The 12432-nt window shown below is 50.9% G+C and overlaps 5 protein-coding genes across 5 annotated transcripts; 4 read left to right on the top strand and 1 right to left on the bottom strand.

Annotated features, from left to right (window-relative positions):
- Positions 1-1508: 1508 nt before the first annotated feature.
- Positions 1509-3385, top strand: P175DRAFT_0506885 (class I adenylate-forming enzyme family protein; the record flags this gene model as incomplete). Its single annotated transcript, XM_040898228.1, has 2 exons — positions 1509-3005; positions 3140-3385. 2 exons carry the CDS (start codon positions 1509-1511, stop codon positions 3383-3385), a joined length of 1743 nt encoding a protein of 580 aa, XP_040756817.1.
- An 80-nt stretch (positions 3386-3465) lies between these two features.
- tpcI (questin oxygenase tpcI) lies at positions 3466-5901 on the bottom strand (the record flags this gene model as incomplete). The annotated part of the gene is made up of 2 exons (XM_040893259.1): positions 3466-4816; positions 5258-5901. The coding sequence occupies 2 exons, from the start codon at positions 5899-5901 to the stop codon at positions 3466-3468; spliced, it is 1995 nt and encodes a 664-aa protein (XP_040756816.1).
- Positions 5902-6644: 743 nt separating this feature from the next.
- On the top strand, positions 6645-7428 carry P175DRAFT_0429094 (uncharacterized protein; the record flags this gene model as incomplete). The annotated part of the gene is made up of 3 exons (XM_040893342.1): positions 6645-6674; positions 6732-6943; positions 7026-7428. The coding sequence occupies 3 exons, from the start codon at positions 6645-6647 to the stop codon at positions 7426-7428; spliced, it is 645 nt and encodes a 214-aa protein (XP_040756815.1).
- A 444-nt stretch (positions 7429-7872) lies between these two features.
- On the top strand, positions 7873-10747 carry P175DRAFT_0498535 (putative MYB DNA binding protein (Tbf1)). The gene is made up of 4 exons (XM_040896528.1): positions 7873-8028; positions 8193-8680; positions 8733-9386; positions 9443-10747. Exons 1-4 carry the CDS (start codon positions 7935-7937, stop codon positions 10691-10693), a joined length of 2487 nt encoding a protein of 828 aa, XP_040756814.1. The 5' UTR covers positions 7873-7934; the 3' UTR covers positions 10694-10747.
- Positions 10748-10946: 199 nt separating this feature from the next.
- Positions 10947-12279, top strand: P175DRAFT_0498534 (putative TFIID and and SAGA complex TAF10 subunit). The gene is made up of 2 exons (XM_040896527.1): positions 10947-11469; positions 11539-12279. Exons 1-2 carry the CDS (start codon positions 11098-11100, stop codon positions 11995-11997), a joined length of 831 nt encoding a protein of 276 aa, XP_040756813.1. The 5' UTR covers positions 10947-11097; the 3' UTR covers positions 11998-12279.
- The last annotated feature ends 153 nt before the right edge of the window (positions 12280-12432 follow it).

Raw genomic sequence — 12432 nt, 5'->3', positions numbered from 1 at the left:
GGCGGAGTAGCTAGGGCTATAGCAATGATGGGAGCTGGCGCGATGACGGGAGCTGGCGTGATGACAGCAGCAGGAGTAGCTGGAGTTACTGTAGTAGAAGAAGTGGAGGGAAAGGTAGCAGGAGTCACCATAATACTAGGAGTAGCTATAGAGGACAAGGGGGATATAGTCCTGCTAGATAATATAGTAGTAATAGTAGGAACTATAAGAGATATATTAGTAGTAATAGGGGTTACAGGTACTATAGTTAATATAGGTATAGAAGGGTTTACTATAGGAGCCTATAAATAGTTAGTATAATAGACCTGCACTGCTAGAATAAAGGCACCTATAGAAAAAGAAATAATAGTAGCTAAATAAGCTCTTTTCTATAGGGATGTGGCTAGTATAGTACCTAATAAAGGATACTTAGGAAGAGCTATAAGGTCTATAATATAATTAATTATTACTATAATACTTAAGTAATAATAACTTACCTAGAATAATATATTAACCTATTAGAAGAGATCTTTTAGAATATAGATTAGGCTAGAAGATATATATATAAAAGAGTATTCTCTTATAATATTTATATTATAATAATATTTTTACTTATTACTAGTATATCTAATAAACTACCTACTCCTATCTATTATCTTATTTAAAGTAAAATATAATATTATTTATATCCTATTTAATAAAGTATAATTAATAGAGATAGTATTATATATACTATTATTATTTCTAGTATTAAATAAAAAAATAGGTTATATTATACTAACTAGGACTAGCTCCTTCTTAGTAGGGTACTAAGCTAGATCAGGTATAGTATACATAGCATGCGGACGCGCTACTAAGGGAAGGAGAGGTAATTATTATAGTAATTATATAATATATAATTATATGCCAAACTATATACTAAATTACATGCCTAGTAATTAAGGGTAATTAGGAGAATAGTAATATTTGAGTTACTTATACTATACTAGTAACTTAACTAAGCAATATAAATAGTAATATAATAACCCCTAAAGTACTAAGAGGCAAGCACTTCATTTTATTACTTCTAATACCTTCCTACTATCCTTGTACTCCATGTAGCTTTGCTTCCTCTACCAACACTACCCATACCCAAGCGCCTCGCCAGCGAGACGCTTACACTAGAATAGAACCTTATCTAGCCCTAACTGTCAAAGCTTATCCTGTTGTGGTTGCTCTCACCAAATATATCTATATCTATATCTATATATATATACATATGGTTATAATGATCCATATATTGAAAGTCTTGGAGAATAAGTAAGACACTATATATATACCCTTGCTACCTGCAAGTTGACATTTGACCCATGTCTTGCCCCACAGATATAATATCCCGATGTTGGCAGTACACCAGATATACTCCGAATCCCGACAACTGATTTCCGAAGAGAGATCAGGATGCCTGGCTTGCCTTTGGAAAGCTAGTTTAAACTAGCTACCTGGCTAGGGATGCAATGGGTATACGCAAAAGCATACCCGCAACCAAAATGATGTCCCAGTATACTCTTCCACCCAGTCTGAGAAAGAACGCAGAAATCGACGGGGGCCGCCTCGCGAATGAATCTTCGGTTTTTGAACATATCGAACAGGGCTATCGCCGGAATCCACATAGTCTGGCGGTCATCAGCACCCATCAACCAGCAGGGCACCTCGCATCTGTCGTGCCGCGAGACGACAAGGTCGACGATCAGCACGTCACCCGTTACAGCTGCCTCGGATGGACGTATTCCCAGCTTCATCGCACCTCTCTACAGCTCCTCGGAGGCATGTTGGCAAACGGCACACAGCCCAACAGCACGATTCTCATGCTGATCCCCAACGGCGGAGAATACGCCCTGCTCCTCTGGACGTCGGTGCTGCTCCGTCTGACATACGCCTGCGTGGACCCGTCCCTGCTCGAGCCATCCAAGAACCAAGAGCTCCAAGCCATCCTGGACCTGGTGAACCCGTCGCTCGTCGTCGTGCGGGATTCCGCCGGCGCCCTCGCCCTCGACGCGCTCCTGGCAAAGACAACCCCCAACAACCAACGCCAGCATCCAGTCCTCCAGATCACGCTCGAGGAAACCGCGCGCCCCGGCTGGATATCCCTGTGCACGCTGGCGGCCTGTTCCGGATTATCGCCCGAACAGGCCGACGGCCATCTTGCCGCCGCGCGAGCCGACTCCCCGGCCCGCACCCATTCCATCCTCTTTACGTCTGGGACCTCCAGCAACCCCAAGGGCTGTCCGCTGCGCGTGTCGGGAATGTCGCACGCCCTGCAGTCGCAGTCCTGGCTTGTAAACGCCGAGAACGGTGCGCGGGCCTTGCAGCAGGGCCACAACTCCCGGGGCATCGCACCCGCGCAGACGCTGCAGACGTGGCGCGCAGGCGGCGCGGTTGTGATGACTGGGGGCGGGTTTGACGCGAGCGATCTCGTCGACGCCGTGGTGGACTACCGCGCGACGTTTATTGTTCTGACGCCGGCAATGGTCCGTGCCGTGGGCCAGGAGATCGAGTCGCGGGAGCGGCAGACGCAGGAACGGGTCGATGTGGATTCGGTGACGTCCGTGCAGGTTGGAGGCGACGCCGTTACCAAGGACGTGCTTGACAGATGCGGCCGGCTGTTTGTGCGCGCGAAGGTCTGTGTGAACCACGGCATGACGGAGGGAATGGGCGCGTTTTACTGGCCGTTTTCTGAGATGACGGTGCCGGACATTCCATTCTACGGGGAGATGGCCCCGATCGGGGCTGTGGCGCCCGGTACGGTTGTGAGAATCTGGGACAGCGAGGGCGAGAGTGTGGCCGGGCGAGGGGAGTTGGGAGAGTTGCATATGTCTTGCGGGGGCACAATCCCGGGGTATCTGGGTGGGGTCGCAGAGGACTCGTTTTACCATGACTCCAAGGGGATCCGATGGTTTAATACCGGAGATGTGGCGATGATTGATGGCGACGGAGTGGTTTTTATCCTCGGAAGGAAGAAGGATATGATTCGAAAAAGCGGGACGGTGATTATGCCTGCTGCGCTGGAGAGCTGCATCGAAAAGTTGACATCGAAGGAAGTACGTTTCTTTCTTTCTTTCTTTCTTCCTTTCTTTCTTTCTTCCTTTCTTTCTTTTCCCCCAAACTGATATCTGGCTAGGTCTGCGTGGTGTCAATCGCCCATCCCGAGTTAGGGCACGAGCCCTTCGCCGTCCTGGCGAGTCTCAACGGCAAAACAGAAGCCCAGATTAAACAGCATGTCATACGAAGCTTCGGTCAAAAGTACGCGTTAGGAGGCGTGTCGACGTTAGAGCAGCTTGGACTGCGCGAGTTCCCGGTAAATGCAACGCACAAGTTGATCAAGACGGATGTTCAAAGCGCAGTCGCAAAGTATTTTACTAGATAGTATGGTCTACGTTGGAGGGACTTGGAAAGATCCAAGCATACAGACGGCATAGATTGACGTAGGAATAAAAGAGATTGCAGCTACTGCTTGGGAACCGGCGCCCAAGCGTCATTCATACCAGCCATCACCACCCAACTGGTCTGCGGCGTCGTGTTTTGCGTACTGTCGTAGGCCATGCGAGCAATCTTCAGCCACATATCGCCCTGGACCATAAAATCGTCGTCGTCTTCAAACTCCCTGCACACCTCCTCTCCGTTTTTCAGGGCTCGGACGAATTTAGCGACATGTCCATCATCGTGTTGTTCATTGACCAAGGCGAAGAGCTCCATCCACCCGGCTGCTGCTCCGCTGGTCGTCCCCGTGTAGTTCTCAACGGCATGGATATCTAGCTCCGGCAGCCCACAGATTACATACCAGATCAAATCCAGTCTTCCCTTCCACTCCACCACGCGGGCTCTGTCTTCTAGACGGATCCAGTCCTGGCGCGTAAGCACACTGAGGAAGATGGAGCTGGTCACGCAATGCATGAAGAAAAAGTCGATCTTCCGCGCATATCCGGTCCGCTGTGCGGAACCCGCCATGTACGCACCCAGGTTGATCACTTCCGCGGTGCGCTTCTCCAGCGTCTCCGGTGTGACGCGAAACCGTGCCGCAATGTCGATGATATCCTCTCCGGCATCCGGGAGGACCGCACGCTTCATCTTCATAGTGCCAATAAGCCCCTGGGCACGGCCGACACTGACGAGGGAGGGCGTGTTTGAGATGTCATGGAGGAGCTCAGCTAGCGGCATACTACCGGTTTCGTGCACGGTGGCACGCTCTTCCGCCGACGAGAAGTAGTGGGCTGTGCCGAAGGAATCGTGGGCTGCGGCCTGGGCGAGAGCTTCCGCAATGATGCTGGGCTGCTCGAATTCAATACCGAGACCGAGGTGGATAATCGGGTGGTAGGCGCCTTCGTACATGAGTGCCAGCAGCGCTTCGGCGATCCGAGACCGGGAGAAGAGGTACTCATTTACCACGGCCTTCCAGCCTCTCCGGCTGATTTGCTTCTGGAAGAAGAAGAGGAAGTTGGTATAGTGGTTGATTTTGGAGATGCGTTCGTAAAAGTAGCTTTCATTCGAGAGCCTCTGCACGACCTCCTCGTCGAGTGGCGGCATAGCACGCTGTGTGGGCAGGTCATCGTCAAAGGCAACCTGGATCTGGGCCGGGGTGGCTCCAAGCACCAGGCGCGTCAACAGATTGTGCACGAGATGGTTATGGCCGTTCAGGTCGCGGAAGAAGATATGAAGCTCGTCGTGGTTTCTTTGTAGAAGACGATTCGTGAGCTCTATCGCTTCTTGTGGAGGATTGACGTAGAGATTTTCTCCTAGTTTGTCGCCCTGAAGGCGTATTTGCGAGGCGCCCATGATCGTTTCAGACATGGGGTCGATTCTAGCATATACCCCTGGGGAGTAGATTGATGCCGTTGGGATAGCAGATTTGCCAACGTCCTGTGCGGTTTATAAATCCCCAATCCTACTGCGCCCTGACTCGGTCTTCATCGAAGCCCGATTGGCGATTATTACCCCGAAGGTCTCGAGTAGTACAGACTCGGAGCTATTGAAGGCATTAAATTGTCTATGTATAAACACTCTTACAACGCTGTGTGATCATGCCGGTGTCAGCCCCGTCAACCAATTCGCAACCCCCCAGTCAGCACAAACAAAAGGCGAGTAAGCCAATCCAGATCATGAAGGCCCAGTCGAAGGCAAGTACCCATGTAGACGCGGAAAGAAGTGTCTCAAAAGCCCAACAATAATGCACTTGGGCGTCCCCGGGGGGAACTTGGCTGACCCTCCCGTATTGACCACCCCTACATTTTTCATATCGTACTTTCCATTCGGGTCATTTGCGGCCTCCAACATTGCCGCAGCCAGGTCCAAGTAGGAGATGAAAGACTCCTGCTCATCGAAATCCAGTTTATGTCCGCGCTGGATGTCCACAGAGAGCCCACCGGGCTTGATAAAGATGCTCTGGAGCCAGTCTTGCTGCTCACGCATCATGTTTTCCGCTTCAATCAGGTCGTTGTAGACGTTCGACGCGGCCATTTTCATAACCGGCTTGAACCATCCAGGCATCCGTCGGCTCAGGTGCAGGTCAATGGTGGCAGAGGAGAGTAATACGAGCTTTGGGATGGGGATGTCGGAGTCAGATTCATCACGGATCGTCTTCAAGGCGTCAATGACCGTCTGGACAGAGTCCTGCGAGATGCGACACCCGGGAACGTTATCGTTTGTAGTGGCCACCAGGAAGACCGCACGGGTTCCGCGAACACATTTGACCATGAGATCTAAGTCTGTAATGTTTCCTTCGAAGACATCGACGCTCTTGTTCTCCGCGATTTCCGGCACAAGTCGCAGGAGTTTGGCCTTGTTGCGGCAGTAGGCATGGACGCGGTTGGTAGGAACACGGAGAATGTTTTCAATCAAAGCAGTGCCCGTGTTCCCTGTAGATCCGAGAACGGCGTAGCTGGCCATTTCTGTTACTCTTTTCGCTTTTTGGATACAGTGGCCGTGTGGTTGAAGAAGGTCAGGGAAGTAAGGCAGGGCGTAAGAAGAAATTTGACCACGAGTGCAGAATTTGAGGCCTGAATGAATATTGGAGAGGCAACCCCTTTAGAATATTAGATTCCCAGGATATCTAATTGCACAGTGTGTAATTCCATGCGATGTGGTCTATAAATCTCCATTCTGGCCTAATTATCGATGTAAATACCCCTGCTGTCAGACTACTACATTCGGGCCCCGATAGATCGGGCGTTGAGGACACTGGCAGGACAGAATAAGTGTGAAAGAGAATCAGGATATTTAGTTTACCCAAATCTCATTTCTCAATGGTTATATGTGTGTGTTTGTTGTTCAAATACAGTTCACTATTGAGGATTCCCCTGGGATCCTACTTGATGCTCCAAGTTTGCCAAAGATGGGGATTCCCTGAGTGCAGCCTGAATAGACAATGCGCATTTATTGATAAATATTGGGAATATGGACTATGGCCAAACAATTTGAATTTCGTCTGGTATAAGTCCCGGTCAAGTCAGCACCGTCAGTCTGCCAACAAACATCGGGTCATTCTACACAAACCCGAGCCGATTTCAGGATTCCACATTAGTCGAGGAAAAAGAACATGGAAATAGCATAAAACTATATCCCAGGGGTTGCCTCATGAGCTGTAGACGATCAATGAATCCATCGCCTGGGTAGGAGAACCCGGCTTCACGATGGTATTCGGTACCCTCTATACCCATAGCGTACGAACATGCTCAGGTTGTTCCCCGATGAAATCCATTAACTGACGATCTTCTCAGCCAAATCCTCGGTCCGCCACAATCCTTGCCTTGGCCAAAGCTAATGGTCTTGAGCTGGATATTGTATATGCGGAGAAGAAAAACAACGACGGATATGAGCAGCTGTGCCGATACAACTCCTTAGGGCAGGTGCCCACCTTCGTGAGAGCCGATGGCTACATTCTTTCTGAATGCATTCCCCTCACTCTCTACTGTACATTGCCATATTCCCCGTCTTTTATTCAGTGCAGGAGACTAAGACAATCGTGAAATAGTCGCATCCAAAGACGAATCCAGCACTCTCCTCGGTTCGAGTACCCGTGACTACTACGATATTCTGAAATGGATGTCCTTTGCCAACTCCGACCTCTTCTTAGCGGTTGGAGGCGTTTTTCTTCCTCTCATTGGCCAGCGCCAGATCATTCGACAAGATGCCGATGACTCTCTCCGCTTCATGCTTCATCGCTGCCAACACTTGGAGCACCGTCTGCAGAGTTGGCAGTATCTGGTGGGGGAACGGATTACGGTAGCGGATTTTTTCACAGCAAGCATGCTTATGGGGGCATACGCAGCTTTCCGAGGCGAGATGGAGGAGAGATTTCCAGCTGTGACCCGGTGGTATGACGAAGTCTTTAGTGTGCCTTGGTTTAAGGAAGCTGTTGATGGACTTCCGAATCTAGGGTTGTCGTTACCAGACGTAGAAGCAAATGGAGAGTAGATGGGATCTGTGTACATATATGGAGTCCGGTTGTTCGTACATCCAAAGGGCTAGTTGAACTCAATGTGACAGCTCATCTCGGGCTACATTTTGTATAATTGTTGGAGTTGAAGTCGAAGTATTCTTGTAGGTAGTTAATACCACGCATTATTAATATTTCCACGACCATTTCCCGCCGATGCCGTGACATTAGGATGTGGCATTACGGTTCCAACCCGAAGCCACTCCAGTAGTAAAATAGATTCCAGTTTCTCGTTTCTCTCAATTTTAAGAGAATCAAAATACGAATCAATCCAGTTTCTCTTATTATATTCGAAGACATGAAAACTTTCCGTGCCGACAATGTTCTGGTCAGAATATGCGGTTCGACATTCTTCCGTTCCGAATCCTCACCACCTGAAAAAAGAATCGCAAAGAAAAAGCCCTACGAATGCGCCCTACCCCTAAGCCCTCATTTCTGCTCTTGGAAGTCATCATCATCCCAGCCATCGGGAATCGCCCCTACGATGGCCAGTACGCAAGACTCAGGCCCATTAATTGATGGTCTTGACTCGTCAGAACTCCCTGTGTCTCCCCTGCCAAAGGAAGAGGGTCACCATGGTTAGTTGCCTGCGTCGTGCCAGATCCTTCACTTACCTGTCCTTCACTCGACCGGCAGTAACACAGCCTCTCCCTTTTTTTTTTTCTTCCCATTTTTATCTCGATTCGCTCTGTTTACCGTCCCCTGGGATTAATATGCAGTTGCTGACCGAGTGAAACACTAGAATCTCCCAAACTATCGCACCCGCTCGAGCAGGCGGACGGTTCCGAGTCGCCCCGTGCATCCAAGAAGCGCCGCCTCGAGACCGAATCCGACGACTTGATCCATTCCCAGCCACTACATCAGCAGCAACAACCCATTCAGCACCCGCTAGAGCAAGGTGCTGGAGACCAGATTGAAGAAGAGCTGGTGTCGGCGCTGGGCGGAGGTGTTGTTGTGCACTCTGTGGAACATCCGGAGGAAAACAAGCATGGTCAGATCGAGGGTCCTGGAGACAGCGCGGTGGCATCCGAATCAAATCCTAACATTGACCCGGATGTGGCTACAGTGATCTCCAACATTATGAATCATTCCGAAAGAGTGGAGGAACAGGTCGTCATTGGTCAGCAGCAGTTGGCGGATACCTCGAGTCAAGACGCCCCCAAAGGCATGGTGTTTGTCAAGGCGAATTCGCATCTGAAGATTCAGAGTTTGCCGATTCTTGACAACTTGGTAGGCCGCGACCTCCCATTGGAATTAATCCGAGCTTGTGCTGACTGCACAGTCCACCCAAATCCTATCCTTGCTAGCCAAATCTACCTACCAAGACATCACTTCCTTCGTGTCTGAGCCAGATTCTGAGAACGGCCAGGCGTATGCCACGATGCGCTCGCTCTTTGATCACACAAAAAAGGTCTACTCGTCGAAAAAATCGTTTCTTTCTCCCATGGAACTGGAGCTCACGGAGCCATCTCAAGTCGATATTATTCGAAAGGCCAACCTTGCGTCGTTTGTGTCAAGTATCTTTGGCACCCAGGAGATTGGATTCTCCGAGTTAAACGAGAATTTGCTGGACGTGTTTGTTCCAGAGGGGGGGCGTCTCCTAAAGCAGCAAGGCGCCCTGTTCCTTGAGCTCAAGACCCAGGCGTTCATCGCATCGATGAACAATACCGAACGCACACGGACAGAGCTCCTGTACGACCTGTTCCCAGATACTCTAGAGCAGCAGCTACTGGATAGACGACCCGGCACTCGTCAGCTGGCTCCCAGTGAAACGGACTTTGTGAAGCGGGCCGGGTCGCGCCGTGACATCCTCCTTAGCGATGTCAATAACGAGGAGGCGATGAAGGCTTTACCAGATAAGTACCACTGGGAAGACTTTCTCCGCGACCTGAGCTCCTACATCACAAAGAACTTCGATACTATCAACAATCAACAGGTTAGACTAACCCTGGTTTCATATCTTGGATTATCCAGACTACTAATGCAGATTAGTCGAAGAAGATCACGAAAGGACGCCAGCCATCTTCATCCAATGGCGAATCTCAAGAACCCCCTAGTGCCCCTCTCCAAAGCCAGTTCCCTGTTGCGTCCCAAACGCCCGAAGTTCCTGTGGACAAGAACATGCATGGCGATCTGGTTGCTCGGGCAGCTCGTGCGGCGCAAATTGCTTTGCAAGGCCACGGACTGAGGCGCTCCCAGCAGCAGTCCCAGCAGCAGCAGCAGCAACAACAACAACAACAACAGCAGCAGCAACAACAACAACAACAACAACAACAACAGGCACAGCCGCAAATGCATCAAATGCAGCAAACGCAACCACAGCAACAGACTTCCCATCCGGGACAGCAGCATGGTGTGCAAATCCTTCAGGGATATACCCCCGCACAACCAAGTACCCAACCGCAACACCAACAGATCCCCCAACATCAACCGTATCAGCATAGCCCGGCTCCTTCGGGATACCAGCAGTCCCCCGGAACCTATACTTTCCAGCAAAGCCCCATGCAAGCCAATTTCCAGCAGTACACCCATGCCTCTCCCGTGCCTATGCCACCACGACCTGGCCCGGGCGCTTCCAACCATGGCTACATGCCTGGCATCCCCCACTATTCACAGTCCCAGCCGACCCAGGTTCTTTACGAGCGTGCGCGCATGGCAGCATCGGCCAAGTCATCTCCCAGCAGTCGTAAATCGGGTCTGCCTAGCCAGCGCCGACCCTGGACCACGGAGGAAGAGAATGCTCTGATGGCCGGTCTGGACCGGGTCAAGGGCCCTCACTGGAGCCAGATCCTCGCCATGTTTGGTCCTGGCGGGACTATCAGCGAGGCACTGAAGGATCGCAACCAAGTCCAATTAAAGGATAAGGCGCGAAACCTGAAGCTGTTCTTCCTCAAAAGCGGCATCGAAGTGCCCTACTACCTGAAATTTGTCACGGGAGAACTCAAAACGCGAGCCCCTGCTCAGGCTGCTAAGCGCGAAGCCCGGGAACGTCAAAAGAAACAGGGAGAAGAAGACAAGGCGCATGTGGAAGGCATCAAGGGAATGATGGCTTTGGCTGGGGCCCATGCTCCGCAGGTGGCCCACGGGCACGACAGCATGTCTGCATCACCGCTACCACCCGACCCGACGTTTGATCAGACAGCAGAGCAGAATCTGATGCAGACGCTTGGACAAGAGGTTCATGGAGACCAATTCGGACAGCATCATCATACGGACCCTTCAGCGATGCACCTGGGGCAGTAAAGACGATGGATCCTGTATAAGATTGTTCGGTGTAAAAAAAAAAAAAAAAAAAAACGAGAAGATTTGTAATATTAAGCTTCGACATGTATTTAATAAAACAGAGCATTTGCTATAGAAGAATATATCGACTCCGTCGTCGTCATTTGGAGAGCTCTGCCTCGGCAGCCACTGAAAGTTTTCTCTCCGCCTCTGAATCAAGAACTTCTTCTCCGTCACGGAACCTCCTTGGAAGCTTCCCCGTCGCCCCCTCCCCCATTTGTTCATCGTTCAGGGATTAATCAATGCATGTTCGCAGCTCCCTGGTTTCTTAGCTTCTAGGCCCCCCCCCCCCTGAGTGAATTATCCGATCAGCCACACCCCTCCGTCCACATCATCCCAGGCACATCTCTCTTTCCTCCCTCACCATGGCCGCCGAATCATCATCCTCTGTACCTCCCCCCTCATCGCAACAATCTCCCCCTGTCTCCCAGGATCCCCCGCCGTCGTCAATAGACAGGCAGCCGCCATCTGCCGCCGAAGCGACCGTGGTCCCGAAGCTCGAGCCCGAAAGCTCCCACTCCACCGCGCTGGACGCCTCCATCGAGCAGGACATCGACCTCAACCCAGCCAAAGCTCCAGCCATGTCAAATCACCCCGTCGCCACCAATCCCGCCAACAGCGGCGATCCAGAGATAGGCAATCCTGTGCAAGCCGTTGCGTTGGACTCGACAGCGCCGTCGAAGAAGGAGACCAGTCTCCGCGAGTTTCTTGGAAAGATGGATGAATTTGCTCCTATTGTACCTCTCCCTCCTCTTATAAGAATGGATTTTGCATTTTTGGATTCTACTACTAATGGCAATATATAGATCCCGGATGCCGTCACCGCACACTACCTCACCCTCGCCGGCCTCCCGCCTCCAGGAAACGGGCCCAACCAGACCCCTCCGCACCTTGCGCGCCTCCTCGCGCTGGCGACCCAAAAGTTCATCTCAGATATCGCAGCAGACTCGTACCAGTATGCGCGCATCCGGGCCTCCAATAGCTCCTCCGCCAGCAACCCCATGGGCAGTCTCAACGCCGCGTCCGGCTTGAATATGCCCACTGGCGCTGGTGGCGCTGGATCAGCCGGTGCGGCGACCGGCGCGGCGGGCGGTGACGCAGCGAAGGGAAAGGCAAATACACATTTGGGTATTCAGAGGCCCGGGTTTGGGGGCGGTGGGTCCGGCGGCTCAGGACAGGGACGAACAGTGCTGACCATGGAGGATTTGGGAATGGCCGTTTCAGAGTATGGGGTCAGCGTTAAGAGGGGGGAGTTTTACCGATGAGTTTTCTGCGCTTCTTTGCTAGCGGTTATTGGGAATAGTTGGGTTGGGTATGTCTCTAGGTATTCTGGCTTCGTGGTGGTGTGGGTGTGTGTATAAGAATGCACCACCCCGGCTTCGACAGATTCCCCTTCCCTCTCCACCCTTTTTTTTTTTTATCTGTCTATGGACTATGGCGTCTTTATTGGGAGAGAAGGGATATCCTGCGTTGGGCTATAAAATTATTACAGTGCTAGATTTGCAGTGGCGTTTAGGTGGTGAGATAAGTTAGTTAGGAAACATATTGGGGCTTTTGACTATGATTCCAATCCTTCGAGATATAACTATTTCTGCTTCTTTGGATGACGAGAGACGAAACCAATGTCCTCTATTCCAAAGAAGTAACGAGTGAACCTTAGTCTCCATTGCGTTTTGCTTTAGTCTGTCTATCAGCGCTAA

This window comes from Aspergillus ochraceoroseus (assembly GCF_002846915.1).
Source record: "Aspergillus ochraceoroseus IBT 24754 chromosome Unknown P175scaffold_1, whole genome shotgun sequence".
NCBI classification, from domain to species: Eukaryota; Fungi; Ascomycota; class Eurotiomycetes; order Eurotiales; family Aspergillaceae; genus Aspergillus; species Aspergillus ochraceoroseus.
The sequence above is the reverse complement of the archived record's forward strand: the minus strand, read 5'-3'. Positions and strand labels throughout refer to the sequence as shown.